The following is a 25591-nucleotide window of genomic DNA, read 5'->3' as shown; positions in this document are numbered from 1 at the left end:
CTCCAAAGCCCGCAGAGAGGGCGCTGAGTTGAAATCATCCCTGGCAGGCGCTGGGGACCCCCTGCTCTGCCGGGAGCGGTGGGAAAATCCAGGTTTGGATGAGTAATCCCGCAGTTATCTCCCTCTGCCATCGATTCAGGGTGTCCTCACACGGGCCAGAGCCCGGCAAGCGCCTTTGTTTTGGCTGTTCTGGGAAATAATTGCATTCTTTTAATGTCTCCAAAGGAAGATTTACCGCAGGGAGACCACACGGGGAGAAGGTGCTGATGAGGGAGCTGGGAATGGCCGTGAGGAGCCTCAGCAGCCGTTTCCCCCCGCCCCGGCTCCGTTCCTCTCCTCTCCTCTCCTCTCCTCTCCTCTCCTCTCCTCTCCTCTCCTCTCCTCTCCTCTCCTCTCCTCTCCTCTCCTCTCCTCTCCTCTCCTCTCCTCTCCTCTCCTCTCCTCTCCTCTCCTCTCCTCTCCTCTCCTCTCCTCTCCTCTCCTCTCCTCTCCTCTCTCTCCTCCTCTCCTCTCCTCTCCTCTCCTCTCCTCTCCTCTCCTCTCCTCTCCTCTCCTCTCCTCTCCTCTCCTCTCCTCTCCTCTCTCTCTCCTCTCCTCTCCTCTCCTCTCTCCTCTCCTCTCCTCTCCTCTCCTCTCCTCTCCTCTCCTCTCCTCTCCTCTCCTCTCCTCTCCTCTCCTCTCCTCTCCTCTCCTCTCCTCTCCTCTCCTCTCCTCTCCTCTCCTCTCCTCTCCTCTCCTCTCCTCTCCTCTCCTCTCCTCTCCTCTCCTCTCCTCTCCTCTCCTCTCCTCTCCTCTCCTCTCCTCTCCTCTCCTCTCCTCATTTTGTCCAAAATGCCAGTTTTTCCCTGACTTTGGGTGGTTTTTCCCTGGATTTGGGTGAAGATTTCCCCTGGGTTTTGGGTATAGTTTTCCCTGTGTTTGGGTGCAATGTTTGGGTGCAGTTTTTCCCTGGACTTGGGTGTACTTTTCATTGGGTTTGGGTGCAGTTTTTCCCTAGGTTTGGGTATAGTTTCCCCTGGGTTTAGGTGTTTTCCCCTGGGTTTTGGTGCAGTTTTTCCCTGGGTTTGGATGCAGTTTTCCGCTGGGTTTTTCTGCACTGGGACTCCTCGCAGTGTGTCCCTCCCCACAAGCCCTCCCCGTGGGTTCTGCGCTCCCAGCGCTGCCCGTGGGGTCTCCCAGGTATCGGCGCCCACATCCCCGTCCCTGTCCCCCCAGTCCCATCCCTGTCCCGGTCCCCCCATTCCCGGCCCGGCCCCCCCGTCCCGCCTCCCCCACCCCCATCCTGGTCCACCCATCCCCGTTCCAGTACACCCCACCACCGGACCCCTCATCCCATCCCATCCCATCCCATCACATCCCCGTCCCCGTACCCCCATCCCGGTTCCCCCATCCCTGTTCTGGTACACCCCACCACCAGACCCCCCCATCCCATCCCCGTCCCTGTTCCCCCATCCCGGTCCCCCCACCCCCATCCTGGTACCCCCATCCCGGTTCCCCCATCCCCGTTCCGGTACCCCCCACCACCGGACCCCCCATCCCAGTACCCCCAGCCCGGTACCCCCACCCCCATCCCGGTACCCCCATCCCGGTCCCGGTTCTCCCATCCCGGTCCCGGTTCCCCCAATGCGGTTCCCCCATCCCGGTCCCGGTTCCCCCATCCCGGTCCCGGTTCCCCCATCCCGGTTCCCCCATCCCGGTTCCTCCGGCCCGGCCCCGGAGCGGGGCGGTCCCGGCGGCCGCCAATGGGCGCGGGCGGGGCGCGGCCACCGGGGCCGCCGCTTTTTTATCGGCCGTGCCGTGCCGTGCCGTGCCGTGCCGGGCGGCGGAGCCGGAGCCGCGGTGGGGCCGGGATGGAGCGGGCAGCAGGGCCCGGAACCGGCCCCGGTTCCGCGCTGGCCGCCTCGCTGGCCGAGGGGCTGATCAGATCGCCGCGGCCGCTGATGAAGAAGCAGGCGGTGAAACGGCACCACCACAAACACAACCTCAAGCACCGCTACGAGTTCCTGGAAACGCTGGGCAAAGGCACCTACGGGAAGGTGAAGAAAGCTCGGGAGCGCTCCGGAAAGCTGGTAAGGATCTCCCTGGGGCGGGGGCATCGTCACCGTGCGGGGTTCTCGAGCATCGCCTGTCCCCGGTGTGTCCCTCCCTGTCCCCGGTGTGTCCCCCCGGTCTGGTGCGCCTCTCCCCGTCCCCTCTGAACCTCCCCCGGTGTGTCCCTCTCTGTCCCCGGTGTGTCCCTCTCTGTCCCCGGTGTGTCCCTCCCTGTCCCCGGTGCGTCCCTCCCTGTCCCCGGTGTGTCCCCCCGGTCTGGTGCGTCTCTCCCCATCCCCTCTGAATCTCCCCCGGTGTGTCCCTCCCTGTCCCCGCTTCATCCCCGCCGTGTTTCGGCGGTCCCGGAGCTGCCCCCGTTTCCCGCAGCCGGGCCCCGCTGCCTCCCCCTCCATCCTCCCGGAGCCCCGAGCATCCCCCGCTCCTCGCTCCCAGCCTTTCTCCCCCGGTACCGCCGGGCCCCGCTGCCCCCGCAGCGTGCGGGAGGCTGCGGCTCTGCCCCGGGGGGCTCGGCGGGGCCGGGGGCAGCCCCGGGGGTCTCACCCCGCTCCTCCCGCGGGGGTCTGGCCCCGCTCCTCCCGGGGGGCTGCGGCTCCTCTCGCCCCCTTGGCCGTTTCCTGGGGGAAGGAGCGGGCGGGGCCGCGGCCGCCAAAGCAAACACCGCGCTCGGCTCTGAAGGGTTTTCCCCTTCCTCTCACCCTGCGTTTGCCTTTCTCACGGTGTGGGGCACCCGGAGCGCAGCCGGGCTCGCCAAAACCCTGACTCAGCCCAGCCCGCCGGGGAGAGCGGCTCTGGCTCAGCCCAGCTCAGCTTTCCTCCGGGAAAAGGGGGTCGAACCCCCAGAAACGCCGGGCGCTGCGGGAATCTGCAAGGATTCCACCTTGGACGGGAATTCCCAGCCTCGAGGGGTGGGGGGGACCCAAAAAGCTCCTCAAAGCCCGGCTTTGAGCGGTGTGGGGTGAGCTGCGAGTGGCAGGGGGTTGGGATGGGATCGGTGCCATCCCACGGGGACACGGCCGGGAAGGAGCGAGCCGCGAATCCGCGAGCTTTCCTTGTGTGATCCTGCTGAAATCGGATCCCAAGGCAGCTCTGCCCATCCGAGCCGCTGCTTTGCTGCAGAACCAGGGCCTGGAAATGCGGCTTCCACCCACAGAGCTGCAAGGATCCCTCCCCTCGGCATGGGCGAGGAAATTCTCTTGGAGGAAATTCTCTTTTCCCTGCCCGCACCTGCAGCTCAGAAATCCCAGCTCCGTGCCAGCCCCTCGGGATCGCTTTATTTTCATGCAAATCCAACCCACGGGCCACGGAGCCCTCAATGAAGGCGGCAGAAAATCAAAGGTTTTGCTCAGCAGCCCCTCCCCGGCCCTGCTGGAGGAACAGGAGATCCAACCCACAAATCTCTCCTCTCCCCACAAATTCTTTCTCAGAGCACTCAGCATTTCCTGGCCAGAATAATCTGGAGGTTTAACTCAAGTTGTTCGCTCCTTCCCTGTCGGAATCTGTGCTACGTTTGGGTGCAGTTTTCCCCTGGGTTTGGGTGCAGTTTTTCCTGGGTTTTGGTGCAGTTTTCCCCTGGGTTTGGGTGCAGTTTTCCCCTGGGTTTTTGTGCACTGGGACTCCTCGCAGTGTGTCCCTCTGCCCGCAGTGGGACATCCAGGTGCTTTGCTCCACATGATGCAATTATGAAACGGTTTGGGCTGGAAAGAACCTTAAACATCACCCCATGATGATTCTGAGATTGTAGAAAGTCTCTGTCTGTCAGCCCCGCTGCCAAAGCAGAAGCCATAATTGGTCTGTGCTGGTTTCAAGGTTGTTTATTCTGTTTATCTCTAACATGTTCTGCTGCCCTGCCGCAGCTCTGTCCTGCAGGGCAGCGTGTGGGGCTCTGCCCTCAGTGGGATGGTACAAACATTAAATACCACAAACTACCTGTGCTGGATTTACAATAACGTGCCAATATCTGTCACCTACGTTGGACAGTGTGTCCCCAGCCTGAACCAACAGAAAAATGCCAACACCACAGTGAAACATGGAGGGCATGAAGAAGGAGAAAAAGGACAAGACACACCCAATTTCCTCCATCTTGTCCCCTTTGGACCCCTCATCTAGAATCCTAAAATTTTACTTTTGCACCCGTGCCACACTTAATTATTGCTTATATCAAACCCTCAGAGCTGGTAATTCATCCTGTAAGATTGAAAACTCTTTTCCATGGACAGAGATCACAGCCAGTGTCTCTGGGGGCTCTGTCCAGGGGGGTTCTGACCCCTGCCAGGCTCCCAGGGCAGCCAGAGGGATGCTCTGCATTCCCGCACTTCCCCGGGTGGTTCTCACTCCGCAGAGCCGCGCTGGGGGCAGGGACCGGGCACATCCCGCTGGGGATCCCACGGCACCGGCTGGAGCTGCTCCATCCGCGGGGATTTTGCCTCCGGCGAATCGGGAATTTCCTCTGAGAGAGGCGCTGGGTGTTGAACCGGCTCGTTTTGCCGCATTTCTTATTCCTCTCCATTTTCAAATCCCTGCACTCGCAGCAAACTGATTTGCTTGGAAGGTGACAGGAAATTCCAGGCTTCTGCAGCTGGAGGATGTTTTGGGACTTCCATGAATTATTTGTCTGGGGAAAAAAAAACCTTTTTTTTTTTTTTTCCCCTGTTAGATATCCTTTATCTGAAGTGATGCTCTCGCTGAGTGCCTTTCCCAATCCTTACAAAAATCCCTGCAATATCAGGTGGGGAGGGAATTACTGGTTGCTTTTCCTTCCCCTTTTCCCCCCCTTCTCTTTTTTTCCCCTTATCTTTCTTTTTTTCCCTTTCCCCCCTTTCTTCCCCCCCTTTCTTCCCCCCCTTTCCCTTCTTTCTTTTCCCCCCTTTATTTATTTCCCCCCTTTATTTATTTCCCCCCTTTATTTATTTCCCCCCTTATTTATTTCCCCCTTTATTTATTTCCCCCTTTATTTATTTCCCCCCTTTATTTATTTCCCCCCTTTATTTCCCCCCTTTATTTCCCCCCTTTATTTCGCCCCTTTATTTCGCCCCTTTATTTCGCCCCTTTATTTCCCCCCTTTATTTCCCCCCTTTATTTCCCCCTTTATTTCCCCCTTTATTTTCCCCCTTTATTTTCCCCCTTTACTTTCCCCCTTTACTTTCCCCCTTTACTTTCCCCCTTTACTTTCCCCCTTTACTTTCCCCCTTTACTTTCCCCCTTTACTTTCCCCCTTTACTTTCCCCCTTTACTTTCCCCCTTTACTTTCCCCCTTTACTTTCCCCCTTTACTTTCCCCCTTTACTTCCCCCCTTTATTTCCCCTCTTTATTTCTGTAATTTTCTCCCCCTTTTTTTCTGTAATTTTCCCCCTTTTTTCCTCTCCATTCCCCCCCTTTTCCCCACCTGTTGCAGGGCAGCCTCCAGACTCTTTTCCCCTCCCAGCCTGGATTTTTTCCCAGCCTGGCTCCCATCCCTGGCCCGCCGCCAACCCAAACACGCCCGGGGAGGGGGGGACACCTCCCGTGGGACTCTCCTCGATGTCACAAACGCCATTTGGGGCAGAAGGCAGCACCTGGAATATTCCAGAGCCTCTTTTGATCTCCGGGAAGGAGCCGAGCCTGCTCTGTTCAGATTTAAATCCGAATTTCACCAAACGCTTCCCTCGCAGCCTGGAACAACTTCTGAAGCGCTGCCTGCGGTTGTAGCTTTGTGAAAATCTTTCAGCAGCTGCTGAAAATACCTGTTCTGCCCCAAAAAACCTTATAATCAAAGCGTTTTTTTGATTTGGAAAGCATTCCCGAGCTCCCTGGGAGGCTCCAGGGGGATTTCTCCTGAAAAGCTGTGGCACTGCTGTCCCCACCTCCAGGGTGGCATCTCCCATCTCTCACCCTCTGCTCCCTCACCCCCCTTGGGCAGGGAAAATTTGGGAACAAAGCTGCTGCTTGGCACCCCTGGGGGAAGCTGGGACTGCCCCTTCTGCCTGGAGGTCACGAATTTTGGGATCACTGCTGCATCTCCTGCAGCTGCTTCATCTTTTTTGGTGGATTATGGCTCTTACCCTGAGCCCTGGCTCAGAATTTTGGGGTTGTAAGGCTCTGGGGCAGCAAGGAAATGTTCTAAAATGCCCCAAAATGCTCTGAAATTTTTGCCCCAGGCTGCTTGGCACCCCTGGGGGAAGCTGGGACTGCTCCTTCACTAATTTTGGGGTCACTGCTGGATCCAGCCAGGAGCATCTCCTGCAGCTGCTTCATCTTTTTTATTAATTGTGGCTTTTACCCTGAGCCCTGGCTCAGAATTTTGGGGTTGTAAGACTCTGGAGCAGCAAGGAAATGCTTCAAAATGCTCTGAAATGCTTCAAAATGCTCTGAAATGCTCCAAAATGCTCTTAAATGCTCCAAAATTTTGGCCCCAGGCTACTTGGCACCCCTGGGGGAAGCTGGGACTGCTCCGTCTGCCTGGAGGTCACGAATTTTGGGATCGCTGCTGGATCCAGCCAGGAGCATCTCCTGCAGCTGCTTCATCTTTTTGAATAATCTTATCCTGAGATCCTCTTATCCTGAGCCCTGGCTCAGAATTTTGGGGGTGTGAGACTCAGGGGCAGCAAGGAAATGCTCTGAAATGCTCCAAAACGCTCTGAAATGCTCCAAAATGCTCCGAAATTTTGGCCCGAGGCTGCTGGGCCGGGCATCGGGCTTTGCAGGGGGCAGGGATGGAGCAGCAGCAGGAATTTGGGAGGTTGGCTCTGCAAGGGTCAGGTAACTGGGGCAGCAGAGAGAAAAAAAAATTGTTAAATTTTAACCTGTTAAACAAAGGTCAGGAGGAAAGAAAACCTGGCTGGGCTTCCCAGAAGTGTTAAAGAGTTTCAGTATTGCTTTGCTGAGAAACTTGGGCCGAGGTTATTGAACTTCTCCTGGGCAGAGTTCAGTGGCTCCACTCGTGCTGGATCCTCCTGGAGAATTCCTGACCTGGTTGGGGGGCAGGAAAATGGGGTCGGGGGCCACAAAAATGGGATTTGGGGCCAGCAAAGTGGGGTTTGGGACCAGGAAAATGGGGTGGGGGGCCAGCAAAATGGGATTTGGAGCCACGAAAATGGGGTTGGGGGACCAGGAAAATCGGATTTAGGGGCTACCGAAGTGGGGTCGGGGGTCATGAAAATGGGGTCTGGGCCCACGAAAATGGGATTTGGGGCCAAAAAGGGGCATCAGGTGCCCACCTGAGCGCCCTTTCAGAGGCTTCTCCCTGCTGAGACCTCGCTGGGCTCAGGTGCCACAGGCCTGGCTTAACAAAACTCTGCTGCCTGCTGGGCCGGGCTTTGAGGAGCGAGATTTCCAGCGGCCCTAAATCCTAAATCTCACTAAATCTCAGGGACACGGGGCCGAGCATCCCTCCCACACCGCGGCCCCTCTCTCCCCGTTGCTGGGAGACCGGTGCGAGGGTCCCTTGACGGGATTAAAACTGTTCCGCATTCTTGTCTGGGAGGGGGAAAAAAAAAGAAAAAAAAAAAAAAAAGTAAAAGGTTCTGGTGGATTCAGTTGTAAATTCAGCCCTGGGAGCGCTTTGTGTGCCCACAGCCCCTTTGAAAAGGGATTAAAAAGCGTTTATTCTTCCTTCTCTCCTCCTTTTTCAATCTCCTTGTGGAGGAAAACTTGAAAACCCAAAGGGAAGCCTGGAAAACTCCGCGGCTCCCACCCCGTTCCGAGGTGGGATCCAAGTTTGCACCCAAATTTTCTCTTTGCTCCTAGAAATAAAGCGGTTTAGGGGCAAAAAAAGGCGAGGTGTGGGGTTTTTTTCCCCTTTTCTGACACCAGGAATTGGCTGGTTTTGTTGTTGTTGTTGTTGTGGATATCTCCCGAGTTCGGTGTGCAGGACACGATCCCTGCAAACCCCAAAAATCGGGAGCGTGAGGAGGATTGGGGAGCCCCAAAATTCAGGGCTGTGCCGCTTGATGGAAGAGGCTCAGGAGGACCCCAAAAATCAGGGGTGTGCTACTTAGGAGGAGGCTCAGGGAGCCCCAAAAATCGGTGATGGGCTACCTAAGAGGAGGGTCAGGGAGCCCCAAAAAAATCAGTGATGGGCTACCTAAGAGGAGGGTCAGGGAGCCCCAAAAATTAGTGATGGGCTACCTAAGAGGAGGGTCAGGGAGCCCCAAAAAATCAGGGCTGTGTTACCTGATGAAGGAGTCATGGGGAGCCCCAAAAACCAGGGCTGGGCTGCCTGATGGTGGAATCTGGGGGAGACCCCAAAATCAGGGCAGGGCTACCTGGGAGGAGGCTCAGGGAGCCCCAAAAATTTGGGCTGTGCCATCTGATGGAGGAGTCATGGGGAGCCCCAAAAATCAGGGCTGGGCTACCTAGGAGGAGGTTCAGGGAGCCCCAAAAATCAGGGCTGGGGTACCTGATGGAAAAGGCTCAGGAAAACCCCAAAAATCAGGAGCAGGTCTGTCCCACCTGCAGGAGGAATCTTGGGGGCCCCAAAAATCAGGGCTGGGCTACCTGGGAGGAGGTTCAGGGAGCCCCAAAAATCAGGAGCAGGTCTGTCCCACCTGCAGGAGGAGGCTGAGGGACCCCCAAAATTCAGTTTGCTTGATGGAAGAGGTTCAGGGAGCCCCCAAAATCAGGACTGGGCCATCTGATGGAAGAGTCATGGGGAGCCCCAAAAATCACAGCTGGGCTACCTAGGAGGAGGCTCAGGGAGTCCCCAAAATCAGGGGTGTGCCACCCGGGAGGAGCTCCCCAAAAATGAGGAGCTGTCACAGGTGTCCCTCGGGAGGAGCTTCTCCCTTGTGTGCAGCAGCAGGATTTGGGAAGAATAAACCCCAAAGGGATAAAATTCGCTTTTCTGGGAGCTGTTTCCATGGAGCTGCACTGCTCAGCTCGTGGGGATGTTTGTGATTCCCTTCCCAAAACGGGGAGGGAGGAATTTCTCCCTTCGGGAGCTCACAGCCCCCTCTGTGCCCCCCCACAGGTGGCCATCAAATCCATCCGGAAGGACAAAATCAAAGATGAGCAGGACCTTGTCCACATCCGGAGGGAGATCGAGATCATGTCCTCCCTCAACCACCCGCACATCATCGCTGTGCACGAAGGTGAGGCCTCCTCTGCCCTCCCTTTCCCACCGGAGCCTCCGGAGCGGGCTGGGAACTGGGGGGGCACTTGGGGGGGGTTTGGCCTGGCTGGGTGGGTTTGGCCCAGTTTGGCTCAGTTTGGCCCGGCTGGATGGCTTTAGCCTAGCTGGGTGGGTTTGGCCAGGTTTGGCCTGGATGGGTGGGTTTGGCCAGGTTTGGCCCAGTTTAGCCCATATGGGTGGGTTTGGCCAGGTTTGGCCCAGTTTAGCCCATATGGGTGGGTTTGGCCTGGCTGGGTGGATTTGGCCAGGTTTGGGCCAGTTTGGCCTGCCTGGGTGGGTTTGGCCTGGCTGGTTTGGTTTAGCCTGGCTGGGTAGGTTTGGCCCAGTTTGGCCTGGCTGGGTGGGTTGGCCAAGTTTGGCCCAGTTTAGCCTGGCTGGATGGGTTTGGCCTGGCTGGTTGGGTTTAGCCTGACTGGGTAAGTTTGGCCCAGTTTGGCCTGGCTGGGTGGGTTTCGCCAAGTTTGGCCCCGTTTAGCCCAGCTGGGTGGGTTTAGCCTGGCTGGATAGGTTTGGCCCAGTTTGGCCTGGCTGGGTGGGTTTAGCCCAGCTGGATGAGTTTGGCCCAGTTTAGCCTGGCTGGGTGGTTTTGGCCTGGCTGGGTGGGTTTGGCCAGGTTTGGCCTGGCTGGGTGGGTTTGGCCAGATTTGGCCCAGTTTAGCCTGGCTTGGTGGGGTTAGCCTGGCTGGGTGAGTTTGGCCCAGTTTAGTCGGGCTGGGTGGGTTTAGCATGGCTGGGTGGGTCTGGCCCAGTTTAGCCCAGTTTAACCCATCTGGGTGGGTTTATCCCAGCCCTCTCCTCCCTTCCAGGACCTGGCTCCTGTTCCTGGCCACTCCAGAGAGTTCAGACGCTCCCAGCCAAAAACGAGGATTTGGGGCACTGGAGGCCACGGTGGGACTGAGCTGAACTGGGGCTGGGCTGACCTGGGGCTGAGCTGGGCTGGGCTGGGCTGAGCCGAGCTGGGCTAGGCTGAGCTCGCCCCGCAGAATTTGGCATCTCCATGGATCTGCTCCGAGCCCGAGGCGGGATTTAATCCCAGTCCTGGAGTCCTCCCCGTTCCCTCCCCGGGGCTCTGGAAAACCAAACCACCGTGCCGGGACAGCTCCTGGCGCTGCCGGGCTGGGCTTCATGGCCAGGGCTGGGCTCTGCTGCGGGGGAGGTTGGGAAAACCCAGGAGAAATTCCTCCAGGTCCAAACAGAACCAGACTCAGCCTAAATCAGGGTCAGGCTTAGCAGACACCGAGTCCTTGGGCCGGAGCCTTCCTCGGGCTGGCTCGGGGTTTGTGGGGGACCTGGGGCCTTTTGTCCTCCAAACAAAGGGGAGCGGGCTGGCGGCTCCTCCGCAGGGCTGACTCACAGCGGAGGCTGGAATTCCAAAACCCCGAGCCAAACCCCGGGCCAAACACTGAGCCAAACAAACACCGAGCCAAACCAACCCCGAGCCAAACCCCGGGCCAAACCCTGAGCCAAACCCCAGGCCAAACACTGAGCCAAACCCAGGGCCAAACACCGGGCCAAACACCAGGCCAAACAAACCCCGAGCCAAACCCCGGGCCAAACACTGAGCCAAACACCAGGCCAAACCAACACTGAGCCAAACCAACACCGAGCCAAACCAACCCCGAGCCAAGCCCCAATCCGCCCTTCTGCCAACAGGAAGGAAACACTGCGGCTCCTGGCTCCTGGCTCCAGGCAGAGCCTTTTTTGGGAACAGCAGGGACAGGCAGGAAGGTCACCAGCTGTGGCAGCGCTGTCACCTTCCCCTTGGCGGGGGTGTCCAGAAAAGAGCAGCACGGCTGAGTCACCTCTGGTGGCAGAGTCCTAGTGGTGGCACAGACACCGTGGTGGCAGAGATGGTCATGGCAGAGCCATTGTGGTAGCACAGCTGGTGGTGGCACAACCTCAGTGATGGCACAGCCTCGTTGATGGCAGAGCCTCTGTGGTGGCACAGCCATTGTGGTGGCAGAGCCTTGTTGGTGGCACAGCTGGTGGTAGCACAGCCTCGGTGGTGGCACGGCCGATGGTGGCACGGCCTCGGTGGTGGCACAGCCTCGGTGGTGGCACAGCTGATGGTGGCACGACCTCGGTGGTGGCACAGCTGATGGTGACACAGCTGATGGTGGCACGGCCTCGGTGGTGGCACAGCCAGTGGTAGTAAAGCCTCTGTGGTGGCACAGCGGATGGTGGCACAGCCTCTGTGGTAGCACAGCTGATGGTGGCACGGCCTCGGTGGTGGCACAGCCTCAGTGGTGGCACAGCTGATGGTGGCACGGCATCGGTGGTGGCACAGCTGCTGGGCCAGCAGCCCTGGTGGCCCTGGGGGCTGTGGGTGACAGCTCTGGTGGCTCCCCCTGTCCTGCAGGTCCCTGCTTAGCCCAGGAGAGAGGGCAGGGGTTGGGGTTAGGGTCAATCAAAGCTCCACCTGCTCATTAACTCATTAACAGCAATGTCCTAACGAGAATTGCCGAGGTGCCGAGGATCCCTTTAAGCCTTTCCCGTGTCCCGCAGTGTTCGAGAACAGCGCCAAGATCGTCATCGTGATGGAGTACGCCAGCAGGGGCGACCTGTACGATTACATCAGCGAGCGGCAGCGGCTCTCGGAGCAGGAGGCGCGACACTTCTTCCGCCAGGTCGTGTCCGCTGTCTACTACTGCCACAAGGTGGGTGGCACCGCCTGCCCGGGGCAGGAGCGGCTGGGTGGGCTCCTGAGACCTCCTCCTGATGGATTCCCAGCTAGATGGGCTCCTGACCCCTCCTCCCGATGGAATCCCGGCTGGATGGGCTCCTGAGCCCTTTTCCCAATAGATTCCCGATGGATGGGTTCTGAGCCCTCCTCCTGGTGTTTTCCTGGTGGATTCCTGTCAGGATGGGCTCCCGAGCCTCCTCCAGATGGATTCCTGGCGGGATGGGCTCCTGAGTCCTTTTCCTGATGGGCTCCTGATGGATTCCTGGCTGGATGGGCTCCTGAGTCCTCCTCTGAGCCCTCCTCCCAATGGATTCCCAATGGATTCCTGGCTGGATGGGCTTCTTAGCCCTCCACCTGATGGATTCCCAGTGGGATGGGCTCCTGAGCCCTTTTCCCGATGGATTCCTGGCTGGATGGGTTCCTGAGCCCTCCTGCTGATGGTTTCCTGGTGGGAAAATGTCTGGATGGGCTCCTGACCCATCCTCCTGATGGTTTCCCAGCTTGATGGGCTCCTGAGCCATTTTTCCAATGGATTCCCGATGGATTCCTGGCTGGATGGGTTTCTGAGCCCTTTTCCCAATGGATTCCAGATGGTTTCGCAGCTGAATGGGTTTCTGAGCCCTTTTCCTAATCGATTCCCAGTGGTTTCAAAGATGGATGGGTTCTGAGCCATTTTCCCAATGGATTCCCAATGGATTCCTGGCTGGATGGGCTCTCAGCCCTCCTCCCAATGGATTCCTGGCTGGATGGGTTCCTGAGCCCTTTTCCCGATGGATTCCCAATGGATTCCCAGCTGGATGGGCTCCTGAGCCCTTTCCCGATGAGTTCCCAGCTGGATGGGTTTCTGACCCCTTTTCCCAATAGATTCCCGATGGATTCTCAGCTGAATGGGTTCTGAGCCATTTTCCCAATGGATTCCCAATGGTTTCCCAGCTGGATGAGTTTCTGAGCCCTTTTCCCGATGGATTCCCGGCTGGATGGGTTGTGAGCCCTCTTCCCGATGGATTCCCAGCTGGATGGGTTTCTGAGCCCTTTTCCCGATGGATTCCCGATGGATTCCCGGCTGAATGGGTTCCCAGCCCTCCTCCCAGCAGCCCCAGGAGGTGGGAGCCGCTGGTGGCTCTCCGCCTGTCCCAGCAGCAGCGGGGCTGGTCCCGCAGGGTGGGGCAGTGCCCCGGCAGCTTTGGGAGCTGCTGGCCCGGCTGTGAGCTCTGGGGTGACTCACCCGGCCTGGCACTTGTCACCTCCCCTCCCTCCCACCCCGCCAGACGGAGACGCCCAGAGCTGCCCTCGGGGCTGGAGGCCAAGCCCGGGGTCACCTGTCCTGCTCTGAGGGGTGTGAAGCTACAGGACCCTCCTGGAGCTGCGGGTGATGTCCTGCCAGGACCCTTCTGGGGCTGTGAATGTCCTGCCAGGACCCTCCTGGAGCTGTGGGTGATGCCCTGGCAGGACCCTCCTGGGGCTGATGTGGGTGATGCCCTGCCAGGACCCTCTTGGGGCTGTGAATGCCCTGGCAGGACCCACCTGGGGCTGTGGGTGATGCCCTGCCAGGACCCTCCCCAAGGTGTGAGTGATGCCCTGACAGGACCCTCTGGGAACTGTGGGTGATGCCCTGGCAGGACCCTCCTGGAGCTGTGGGTGATGCCCTGCCAGGACCCTCCTGGGGGTGTGAGTGATGCCCTGCCAGGACCCTCCTGGGGCTGTGAATGTCCTGCCAGGACCCTCCTGGAGCTGTGGGTGGTGCCCTGGCAGGACCCTCCTGGGGCTGTGAATGTCCTGCCAGGACCCTCCTGGGGCTGTGAATGTCCTGCCAGGACCCTCCTGCGGTTGATGTGGGTGATGCCCTGGCAGGACCCTCCTGGGGCTGATGTGGGTGATGCCCTGGCAGGACCCTCCCCAAGGTGTGGGTGATGCCCTGGCAGGACCCTCCTGGGGCTGATGTGGGTGATGCCCTGGCAGGACCCTCCCCAAGGTGTGGGTGATGCCCTGGCAGGACCCTCCTGGAGCTGTGGGTGATGCCCTGGCAGGACCCTCCTGGAGCTGTGGGTGGTGCCCTGGCAGGACCCTCCTGGGGGTGTAAGTGATGCCCTGGCAGCACCCTCCCGAAGGTGTGAGTGATGCCCTGACAGGACCCTCCTGGGGCTGTGGGTGATGCCCTGGCAGGACCCTCCTGGAGCTGCGGGTGATGCCCTGGCAGGACCTTCCTGGGGCTATGGGTGATGCCCTGCCAGGACCCTCCTGGGGCTGTGGGTGATGCCCTGGCAGGACCCTCCTGGGGCTGTGGGTGATGCCCTGCCAGGACCCTTCTGGAGCTGTGGGTGATGCCCTGGCAGGACCCTCCTGGAGCTGTAGGTGATGCCCTGGCAGGACCCTCCTGGGGCTGTGAATGCCCTGGCAGGACCCTCCTGGGGCTGTGAGTGATGCCCTACCAGGACCCTCCTGAGTCTGTGAATGCCCTGGCAGGACCCTCCTGGGCCTGTGAATAATGCCCTGCCAGGACCCTCCCCAAGGTGTGGGTGATGCCCTGGCAGGACCCTCTGGGAACTGTGGGTGATGCCCTGCCAGGACCCTCCTGGGGCTGTGAATGTCCTGCCAGGACCCTCCTGGAGCTGCAGGTGGTGCCCTGCCAGGACCCTCCTGGGGGTGTGAGTGATGCCCTGGCAGGACCCTCCTGGAGCTGTGGGTGGTGCCCTGGCAGGACCCTCCTGGGGCTGTGAATGCCCTGCCAGGACCCTCCTGGAGCTGTGGGTGATGCCCTGCCAGGACCCTCCTGGGGCTGTGGGTGATGCCCTGGCAGGACCCTCCAGCCCAGGGCGCTCCGAGGCTGTGCCCCACCCTCGGTGGGAACAGGGGGTGGCAGGGCAGCTCCTGCCCCCAAACCGGCTCGGGGGCTCGCTCCTCCGGGCACAGCAGGTCCTGGCAGGCAGGAGCCGTGCCCTGGTGGGGCTGGGGACAATGGAGGAGCCCGGGGTGGCGCACGGAGCGGGCACCTCCCTGCTCCCGCTGCCCAGCTGGTGCCACCCGGGCTGGGCCACCCACGCCAGCCGCGCCCACGATGTTTGCGGCTCCGTGCCCTGCTGGGAGGGCAGTGACCTCCAGCCTGCCGGGCATTCCCTCCCTCGGAACCTCCAGGAATTAACCCCGGCTCTCCCCGCAGAACGGGATCGTGCACCGGGACCTGAAGCTGGAGAACATCCTGCTGGATGCCAGCGGGAACATCAAGGTGAGTGAGGGGCTGGCACGGCCCGGGGGAGCTGCCCAGCCTGGGGGGGACAGGTGGTAGTAAAGGGGTTTAAAATCATGGGGATTTAGGGTAAAAAGGGAAATTAAGCTTAGTAGGCCCTGAAAAAAAAAATAAATACCCTAGGTACATGTAGGCCTAAGGTATTTCATTTATACATAATTTATATATATAATTTATATATACCATTTATATATCATTCATATATACATCATTTATCAGGTGTTAGAACTGCACCTGTGTAGCCAGTACATGATAAATGATGTAATTGTTAGATGTGATGATTGGTTAGTAATTAAATATAATTGCTGTTTAATGGTAAGAATGATCATGAGAAACTGTGGTCCAAGAAAGATCACAAGAAACTCATGTTTGGGTAAAGTCAATGTATAGAATAGAACAATGTAAGTTGAATAATTAATATATAAGTTATATAAGGATAGAATATAAAACACATTCAGCTCGAGAGCTGTGTCGGAGTCAGATTTGGGTCTGTACCCCTGATTCCCAGAGCTCTCAATAAAAGCACCTGCATGGAATCACATCCTGTGATCATGTGTGTCCCTAAATAATGTAAATTTAATAATGAATATATAAGTTATATAAGGATAGAATATAAAATATATTCAGCTCGAAAGCCATGGAAGCTCAAAGATTTGGGTCTGCACCCCTGATTCCCAGAGCTCTCAATAAAAGCACCTGCATGGAATCCCATCCTGTGATTCTGTGTCCCTGGACGGTGGCACAGGGGGTGACCACAGCGCCTCGGTCCCCTCGGGGCACACAATTCCCTGAGCTCTGGCAGCGCCTGGAATGCCCCGGAGAGCTGGCACAGCCTGGCAGAGCTGGCACAGCCAGAACTGGTATCAGCCTGCTGATAAGAGGGCAAAGTCTGAGCGCCCAGATCAGCGCTGCTGGATGAGAAGAGCTCTTTTTTTTGTGTTTTCCTGGTTTCTCTGTGTGCCAGCCAGGAAATCCCAGCTCCCCCACGGGCCCCGAGCGGCGATTTCTGCCAGGGAGGAAGGGCACGGCCTGGGGATCCCTGCGGTCACTGATGACGGGGTTATCCCTGCTGGAGATTAATTTTGCAATTGGGAGCTCGAGGGCAGCCAGGGAAGCTCCTGCTGGCTGGGAGGTGACAGTGAGGATAATGAGGATGATGAGGATAATGAGGATAATGAGCACCTGGGCGAGGTGGGGCTGGCAGGGACCGCTGCAGCCTGGGGATGAGCTGGAGGAAAGCCTGGGAGTCCTTCCAGCCCCACCTTCCCAGCCAGGGCCGCTGCTGGGGTGAACTTTGGGGAGGGAGAGAGTGACGGGAGCCAGGCAGGGGTGCAGAACCAGGCTGAGGGGGTTCGGAACCAAGGCAGGACCTGGTTTGGACCGGGTGCATCCCTGGAGAGCTCCAGGGCAACTTTCAGCCTTGGGAAACTCGGGGGTTTTGGGAAAGGAAAACTTGGGAAAGAGAACTTTGGGAAAGGAGGCTTTAGGAAAGGGGAAATTGGGAAAGGTGGCTTTAGGAAAGGGGAAATTGGGGAAGGGGAATTTGGGAAAGGGGGCTTTGGGAAAGGAAAACTCGAGAAAGGGGAAATTGGGAACGGGGGCTTTGGGAAAGGAAAACTCAGGAAAGGAAACTTTTGGAAAGGGGCTTTTGGAAAGGGGAACTTGGGAATGGAAAACTTGGGAAAGGGAACTTTGGGAAAGGGGGCTTTAGTAAAGGGGAAATTGGAAAGGAGAAATTGGGGAAGGGGAATTTGGGAAAGGAAAACTCAGGAAAGGGAACTTTGGGAAAGGGGCTTTTGGAAAAGAGGCTTTTGGAAAGGGAGATTTGGGAAAGGGGAACTTGGGAAAAGAGAGCTTTAGGAAAGGAGAAATTGGGAAAGGGAGCTTTGGGAAAGGGAGCTTTGGGAAAGGGGAACTTGGGAAAAGGGAGCTTTGGGAAGGGAAAACTCGGGAAAGGGAGCTTTGGGAAAGGGGCCTTTGCTGCTGGATGACAGCTGTGTTTGTGCCCCCAGATCGCAGATTTCGGGCTGTCCAACGTTTTCCAGCAGGACAAGCTCCTGCAGACCTACTGCGGCAGCCCCCTGTACGCCTCCCCCGAGATCATCAACGGGCGGCCCTACCAGGGCCCCGAGGTGGGTCGTGCCTCCCTGTGGGGTGTGGGAACAGCTCCGGGGTTTTCCTGGCGTGTTTGGGGCCAGCAGGACCCCTGAGCCCGGCACTGCGGGGTCCTGCCTGTCACACCCTGTGACTGCTGCCATCCTGGGAGTCCTGATGAGACTCTGGTGGGGTGGGGACCAGGGCAGCCCCGTCCCGCTGTCCCCTGCAGGCTCCTCTGTCCTGCCGGAGCCCACCCTAGTTCAGGGTGGCTCCGTGTGGTGGAAAAATCTCTCCTCCAACCCATGCTTCCAAAGAAAGGCTCAGCAGTCTCTGTTGTTCGGTCTCAAGGCAGTTTATTGCAAGTTATCTAAAAGATTTTCTTCTGGGGCTGCTGTGGTTTGCTCACAGCTCAGGCAGAGGCACACACACACCCTGACATCCTCTCTGACTCCCGACTGCTTCTTCTCTCCCCCTCTGCCCAGGGCTGCTGCTGTCTTTTATATGGTACATTACGTGTTACATGGGTACAGTTTTCCCCAATGCCTATTACCTATATTAAATGGTGCTTTTCTATCTTTTATATGGTACATTACGTGTTACATGGGTACAGTTTGTCCCCAATGCCCATTACCTATATTAAATGGTGCTTTTCTATCTTTTATATGGTACATTACGTGTTACATGGGTACAGTTTTTCCCCAATGCCTATTACCTATATTAAATGGTGCTTTTCTGCTCTAAACCAATCTGGGAGTGCCAACATCACCAAGAACATGGAGGGAAGGAAGGAGAAAGAGGGAGGACAGGGCAGGCCCAAATCCCTCCATCTTAAACCCTCTGATCCCATGTACAAAACCAAAACCCCCTGTACAGCGCTCAAAAATTCTTCCCTTTGCTTTGTGACTACTTCTACTCTAATATCTAAACTTTTGTGACTTCTTGTTCTTCCTGCAAGGTTGGTAACTCATTCCATGGTTCAAACCCAAAATCACAGCTGTTTCCAGCTGCCTGCCAGGGTCTCAAATGCTCTGACCTGGGCCTGGAACATCCAAAAATGTCTGAGGGACATGTTGAGTTCTGACACTGTCCCTTTCACAGGTGGACAGCTGGTCCCTGGGTGTCCTCCTCTACATCCTGGTCCACGGCACGATGCCCTTCGATGGCCACGACTACAAGACTCTGGTCAAGCAGATCACCAGCGGGGACTACCGGGAGCCCACGAAGCTCTCAGGTAGGGACACCCCCGTCCCCCCGTGTCCCCCTTCCCCGTGTCCCCTCCCATGCCTGACCCGTCCCTTCCCCAGACGCCTGCGGGCTGATCCGGTGGATGCTGATGGTGAACCCCGAGCGCCGGGCCACCATCGAGGACATCGCCACGCACTGGTGGGTCAACTGGGGCTACAAAACACCTCTGGGCGAGCAGGAGCTGCTGCGGGAGAGCGAATCCCCGCTGGCCACGGTGGCCGAGTGGCTGCGCCGCTCGTCCCGGCCGCTGCTGGAGAACAGCTCCAAGGTGCGCTGCTTCCTGAAGCAGCACATCCCCGGCGTGGCCCTGGAGCGGCAGCGCTCCCTCAAGAAGTCCAAGAAGGAGAACGACGTCTCGCAGGCGCTGCAGGAGGTGCCCGCGGGCCCCGAGAACCCCTCCAAGTCCGTCCTCAAGCGGCCCAAGGGTATCCTGAAGAAGAGGAACTCGTGCGAGCAGAAGGCGCCCGCGGAGGGTGCGGAGGGTCCCGCGGGGCTGGCCCGGGTCCTGCCCCCCGCAGCAGCGGCAGCAGCGCCCGCGGCCGTGCCCAAGAAGGGAATCCTGAAGAAGCCCCCGGCACGGGAGTCGGGGTATTACTCGTCCCTGGAGTGCTGCGAGTCCGGGGATGTGCTGGACGCGGGGAGTTTGGACCTGGACGGGGCCGTGTTCGCCGAGCCGCCCCCGCCGGGGCTCCCGGCGCGCAGGAAAGGAATCCTCAAACACAACGGCAAATTCTCCTCGGGCGGCGCCGAGCCCGGCAGCTCCCCCGAGAGGGGTTTCGGGGCCTTCAGCGAGGTGTCCCTGCCCCAGGGTCCGCGCTCCCGGCCGGCCAGCGCCGTCAGCGAGGACAGCATCCTGTCCACAGAGTCCTTCGAGCAGCTGGAGCTGCCCGCCCGCCGCGCCGCCGGCAGCGGGGCCGTGCGGGGCTGCGTGTCCGCCGAGAGCCTCCTGCGGCTGGAGGAGGAGGAGGAGCGGGAGGAAGGGCGGCGGCTGCGCCGCTGGACTGTCACCCACTGCCGCAGCCCCTTGGCGGGGAGCAGCGCGTCGCTGGCGGGCTGTGACAGTGGCACCGAGCTCTACCGGCGCGCTGTGGCCGTCGGGGTGAAGCTGAGCTGAGCTTCCCTCCCCGGGGTGCTGCGTTTTGGGGAGGTGGCTGAGCCTCCCTTCTTCCCTTCCTTCCTTCCTCCCTTCTTCCCTTCCTCCCTTCCCTCCCTGGGGTGCTGCATTTTGGGGAGGGGGCTGAGCCTCCCTTCCTCCCTTCTTCCCTTCCTTCCTTCCTCCCTTCTTCCCTTCCTCCTTTCCCTCCCTGGGGTGCTGCATTTTGAGGAGGGGGCTGAGCCTCCCTTCCTCCCTCCCTCCCTCCCTCCTTCCTTTCCTCCCTTCCTTTCCTCCCTTCCTTTCCTCCCTTCCTTTCCTCCCTTCCTTTCCTCCCTTCCTTTCCTCCCTTCCTTTCCTCCCTTCCTTTCCTCCCTTCCTTTCCTCCCTTCCTTTCCTCCCTTCCTTTCCTCCCTTCCTTTCCTCCCTTCCTTTCCTCCCTTCCTTTCCTCCCTTCCTTTCCTCCCTTCCTTTCCTCCCTTCCTTTCCTCCCTTCCTTTCCTCCCTTCCTTTCCTCCCTTCCTTTCCTCCCTTCCTTTCCTCCCTTCCTTTCCTCCCTTCCTTTCCTCCCTTCCTCCCTCCCTCCCTCCCTCCTTCCTTTCCTCCCTTCCTTTCCTCCCTTCCTTTCCTCCCTTCCTTTCCTCCCTTCCTTTCCTCCCTTCCTTTCCTCCCTCCCTCCCTCCCTTCCTTCCTTCCTTCCTTCCTTCCTTCCTTCCTTCCTTCCTTCCTTCCTTCCTTCCTTCCTTCCTTCCTTCCTTCCTTCCTTCCTTCCTTCCTTCCTTCCTTCCTTCCTTCCTTCCTTCCTTCCTTCCTTCCTTCCTTCCTTCCTTCCTTCCTTCCTTCCTTCCTTCCTTCCTTCCTTCCTTCCTTCCTTCCTTCCTTCCTCCCTCCCTCCCTCCCTCCCTCCCTCCCTCCCTTCCTCCCTCCCTTCCTTCCTCCCTCCCTTCCTTCCTCCCTCCCTTCCCTCCCCGGGGTGCTGTGTTTTGGGGAGGGGGCTGAGCCTCCCTCCCTCCCTCCCCCGGAGCTGCCAGTGCTGCTGCTCCACGTCCCACGGGTGGATTTGGCAGCCTCGGGGGGCAGGAGATGCCCCAGGACCAGGACATTTAATGGACCAAAGCCCCCCAAAGTGTGGCTGGGGGTCGCGGGGGCTCCTCGCTGCCGTCCTTCCCTCTGGAACACGCTCATCTCATCACGGGGGGTTAAGCACAGGCTTGGGGAGGGGGGGTTGTTTTCTTTGCACTGTTTTTTGGCTGCACAAGGTAACGGAGGGGGCGGGTGATATACCTCAAACAAGCTGCAGATGTAGCAGGGCGCTGCTGAGGGCTCCAAGGTGCTGCCCGTGGGCTTCGGGAGGTGCTGGGGGCACCCCGGCCACGGCTCTGCCCTCTGCTGAGCGCTGAGAAACTGGATGTGGCCAAAAGCCCAGGCTGGGAAATGCTGTGATGCCAACATCTCTCATCGTAACGTGGAAAAAAAGAAAAAAAAAAAAAAAAAAGAGAGAGAAAAGAAAAAAAAAAGGTGCCTTTGGTGAGGCACCTCATCTTTATTTATTGATTTATTGCCTTTGTCCAGGCTGGTGAGGGGGGCAGCAGCACGGGCTGTGTCTGGCTCCACAGAGGCCATCCAGGGGTGTTTTTGGGGAGGTGGCTGTGTCCTGGTGTCACACGGCTCCCTTGCACTGCTGCCACGTGTGCTCGCTGGCCCTTTCCCCTCTCCGGGGTGGGGGTGTTGTGTTCTCCCTGGAGAAAAACATTAAATTAAAGCAAACGGTGAAGTTGAGTTGTCACTTTGATTGTTGGGGTGAGGGAGGGGCTGCCTGGAGCTGCCTCCTGTCCCTGCCTGTGCTTTTCCTGCTGGGATGGGGCCGTGCTCCAGCCCAGGGGAGGGTGGCTGAGCTCGGACACGTCCTGCAGGATGGAACCTCTGTGTTGGTCCCTCCTCAAACTGGGTTTAACTGGTGCGCTCCGTGGTGCTGAACTGGGGCCGGACACAGCGCTGCTGTGGGGGCTCAGCACCCCCGCGAATGGGAAATCAGGATTTTAAAGCTGAGCAACTGCTGGACAACACAGCCCAAAATTTAGGGGAAGTTGTGATGAGGAGCTCTTCTCCCCTCCCCACGGTGGGCAGCCCCCCTGTCCCGGCCCTGCTCTCAAATTTCTCTCACATCGCTGATGTGGGGGCTCAGCACCCCCGCGAGTGGGAAATTCGGATTTAAAGGCTGAGCAGCTGCTGGACAAACCCAGAATTTAGGGAAAGCTCTGATGGAAGCAGGACAGTGAGGGGTCAGGATCCCTTCTCCTCTCCCCACCACGAGCAGCCCCCCCTGTCCCAGCCCTGCTCTCACATCCCTGAACCTCCGTGGGTTTGAATTTGGGGGATTTTCCCGGATTTTAGTGGCAGGAGCTGCCTCTCCACCCTTTCCCTTCTCCCGCTGCGGCACAGAAATCCATTTTCCTGCCCTGTGACCATTCCTCGTTCCCAGTCGGGTTCACCGGAGCCCTTCCGCGCCTCCTCCTCCTGACAGGGTGGCAGGATGCCCGGAATGCCACCCCTGCTCCCAGGAATGCCACCCCTGGTCCCAGGAATGCCACCCCTGGTCCCAGCAGGAGGTGGCACGGGGGTCACCGCTCTCGGTCCCCCCCCGCCGCGCATTCCCCGCGTGCTTCCCGAGCCTTTGGGGAATTCTGGAGCTTAAAGGAGCTCCGAGAGGGCTGAGCCTGGGCAAAGTTCTGGTGCCCCAGGTGCTGCTGGCATGGGATCCATGGGGTGGGATCCGTGGGATGGGATCCATGGGATGGGATCCGTGGGATGGGATGGGATCCATGGGGTGGGATCCATGGGATGGGATGGGATCTGTGGGATGAGATTGATGGGATGGGATGGGATCTGTGGGATGAGATGGGATCTATGGGATAGGATGGGATCTGTGGGATGAGATTGATGGGATGGGATCTGTGGGATGGGATGGGATCTATGGGATGGGATGGGATCTGTGGGATGAGATGGGATCTGTGGGATGAGATGGGATCCATGGGATGGGATGGGATCTGTGGGATGAGATTGATGGGATGGGATCCATGGGATGGGATGGGATAGAATCCATGGGATAGGATCCATGGGATGGGATACACGATGTGGGATGGGATGCATGGGATGGGGTGGGATCTGTGGGATGAGATCCATGGGATGGGATGGGATCCATGGGATGGGATCCATGGGATGGGATAGGATGAGCCAGGCAGCGAGAAGAGGGTCCTTTTTAGGTTTGCTGTTGGAGCAAACCTAATATCCTGGGATATTCTGGCCCAGTTTCATCCAGGATTTACTGGAAAATCCCCATGCACTGGCTCGGGGCCAGGCACGGAGCAGAGGGTCCTTTTTGGGTTTGCTGTTGGAGCATCCCTGGATGTTCCAGCCCTCTTTCATTTGGGATTTTCAGGAAAACATCCCCCGCGCTGTTTTTGGAGCCGTGGCAGCTCGGGGTGGGCAGCGCTGCACCCCAGGGTTTGGGACTGAACCGCCAAAGGAGCGGTGTGGGGACTTCCAGGCACGGGAATTGGGCATTCCCGAAGATTTTTAATGGGAGCCTTGGGGTGGGTGACTGCTCCTGGAGCACAAGGAGTGGCTGGGTCACATCCGAGCCGAAAACGCCACCCCAGATCCCACTGGGGACGCGGCTGGCCGAGCACCGGCGGCCCCTCTGAACCTCTGGGGCTGTGCGGAGCGCCCTGCCCCGTGTCCCCGCAGTGCCAGCGGAGCTTGTCGCGCTGTCGCGGCCGTGTCACCCCAACCCTGAGCTGCGGCAGCTCCCCGGGGCTGCCTCGAGTCCCTTCCCACCTTCTCCCGGGCACGGTGGGAACGCGTTTGGATGAGGCGGTGACAGCGGCGCGGGGACCTCGCGGTGTCACCGGCAGCGCTGCAGCCACCGCCCCCCGCCCTGCGCAGCCGGAATTCCCCCGGCAGCCCCTGGAAACGCTCCTTTCATCCCCCCCTTGCTCTCCGCTGCCTCCCAGCCCCCCTCGCAGCCCCCTCCCCATCACTGGCGGCTCTTTCATCCATCCCCGCAGCTCTTTCATCCCCAATTTTTGGCAATTCCCGCAGCCCCACCCCGCCCTGCCCGGCCCCGCGGCGCTTTGGGGCGGCTGGAAATGAGCTCAGCCGCGGTTTTGCTGAGAAAATGTCATTTTTTTAGGGGTGATTTCAGCCCCAAACGCTGCGTTTGCTGCCCTACAGGGTGTGGGAGCGGGGCTGGAATCTGAAATCCGGGGGGAACAGCCGGGGATGAATTATCCCGGAGGGGTTGGAGCACTGTGGGTTATCCTGTGGGTTTATAGCCACTGATCCAGGTTTTCCTGGGATAATCCCGAGGGATTACCCGGCCTGGACCCTTCTCCTGCTGGTCCTGGGGGGAATTGGTGATTTCCTGCTGCATGCCGGGGTTTGGGGCTGCAACCATCGCCATAGGACAGGTGTAGGGACTTCCAGCCACGGGAATCGGGCATTCCCGAAGATTTTTCATGGGAATGCTGGGGTGGGTGATGTGTCTGAACCTCTCTGGGTCACTCCAGGCTTGGATCTCCCTTCACCCGGAGGCTGCTTTGGGATCCACATCCCCCCCAAGCAGCGGCAGCGCCCTGAGAAAGGGGAAAAGGAGAATTTTGGGGTGGCAGCAGCCGTGAGCTGGCCGGGGGAGCGGAGCCAGCGGCTCCAGCGCCACTCCCGGCTGGAATTCCCGGCAGAGCGGAGCTGTGGGCGCTCCCCTGGCCCCGGGGCCCTGAGTCAGCCCCGGCACCGGCTCCTGCCCGGGCTTGTGCCGGGATCCGGGATCTGCCAGCCCCTGTTCGGGACTGGGATTGCGGGAGCAGCGCGGGGACGCGGGGGTGACCCCAGGGACAGCCCGCGGCCAAAGCCACCCCCGTGTCGGGAATGCGGCGTGGGGATGGGGCTGGATCCCGCTGGAGCGTCCAGAACCCACGGGAAGGGCATGGAGGAAGGGCCACAGGCAGAGCTCATTAACCGCTGGCTCATTAACCGCTGGCTCATTAACCTAATGACGCCCAGAGCAGCTCAGAGATGCCCCTGGAGCTCTGGAATTTGGGTGTCACCTCCCCTCTGGCCGCGGCCGAGCTTTTTCTTTGGAAGCCTGGGATTGTTCCTTCCGTCGGAATCTCCCCGGGTCGGTTTTCCCTTCTCGGGTTTTGTGTCGGAGCTTTTCTTTGTGTGTCTGACACATCGTGGGCCCCGCGCCAGGGATATTTCTGAGACATTTTGTCAGAACTTTGAGTGCCGGAACAATTAACACAACAAAGCTGAGGTGTTTCTTTGCCTCTGATTCTTTCAAAGTGGTTTTTTTATGATTTTTTTTTGTAGTTTTTTTTTTTTTTAAGGTGCCTCCACAACCAGCTGTTTGATTGCTGGATTTCTTTGAAGATCTGAAGGAGAGAAATCCCCACATGAAAGTCCTCCTGTATTCAATGGCAGCCTGGAGCGGCTCGAAAAGGGGGAAGAAAGCGGCGCCCACAAACTTTGATCCCGTTTTTCTGGAGCTGGGTCACACCTGAGCCAAAAATGCAACCCCAGACCCCACTGGGGACCTGGCTGGCCCAGCACTGGTGGCCACTCCGAAGCTCCTGGAGCTGTGGAGATGTTTTTTTTGGGCTGCTGGGTCTCTGCTGGATGATTTCTCCAAGCAGGACAGCTCTGCCCATGCCATGCCAGGACCTCTGGGATGTGCAGGAATGGGACAGAGGGGATCCAGCGCTGCTGGAGTGACATTTGTGTCTGTGGGACCATCAGGACATCTCCTGTCCTCCCATCCCTGGCAGGATCCGTCCCATCGTGCCCACCGCGAGCTGATGGGAGCCACAAACCACAAAATCATGCTGAGCTTGGAGGGACAGATCCGGGGAAGGGCTGGAGCTGGGCAGGGAGGGGTTGGTGGGTTTTAGGGAAAGGTTCTTCCCGCTGAGGTGGCGCTGAAAAGGCTCCCCAGGGAATGGTGACTGTTCCAAACCTTCCAGAGCTCCGGGAAGGTTTGGAAAACGCTCCCAGAGATGCGCAGGGTGGGATTTT

At 58.8% G+C, this 25591-nt stretch overlaps 1 protein-coding gene across 2 annotated transcripts; it reads left to right on the top strand.

Annotated features, from left to right (window-relative positions):
• The first annotated feature begins 1797 nt into the window (after nucleotides 1-1797).
• On the top strand, nucleotides 1798-19740 carry NUAK2 (NUAK family kinase 2). 2 transcript variants are annotated; one of them, XM_072918872.1, is made up of 8 exons: nucleotides 1798-2069; nucleotides 8996-9116; nucleotides 11663-11814; nucleotides 14998-15063; nucleotides 17097-17216; nucleotides 18280-18412; nucleotides 18486-19573; nucleotides 19660-19740. In XM_072918872.1, the coding sequence occupies exons 1-7, from the start codon at nucleotides 1851-1853 to the stop codon at nucleotides 19538-19540; spliced, it is 1866 nt and encodes a 621-aa protein (XP_072774973.1). In that variant the 5' UTR covers nucleotides 1798-1850; the 3' UTR covers nucleotides 19541-19573; nucleotides 19660-19740. The 2 variants fall into 2 exon arrangements, with proteins under 2 accessions (XP_072774973.1, XP_030147852.4); XM_030291992.4 differs by lacking the exon at nucleotides 19660-19740 and having other exon boundaries at nucleotides 18486-19634.
• The last annotated feature ends 5851 nt before the right edge of the window (nucleotides 19741-25591 follow it).

The sequence above is a fragment of the Taeniopygia guttata genome, chromosome 26 (assembly GCF_048771995.1).
Source record: "Taeniopygia guttata chromosome 26, bTaeGut7.mat, whole genome shotgun sequence".
Classification (NCBI taxonomy): Eukaryota; Metazoa; Chordata; class Aves; order Passeriformes; family Estrildidae; genus Taeniopygia; species Taeniopygia guttata.
The sequence above is the reverse complement of the archived record's forward strand: the minus strand, read 5'-3'. Positions and strand labels throughout refer to the sequence as shown.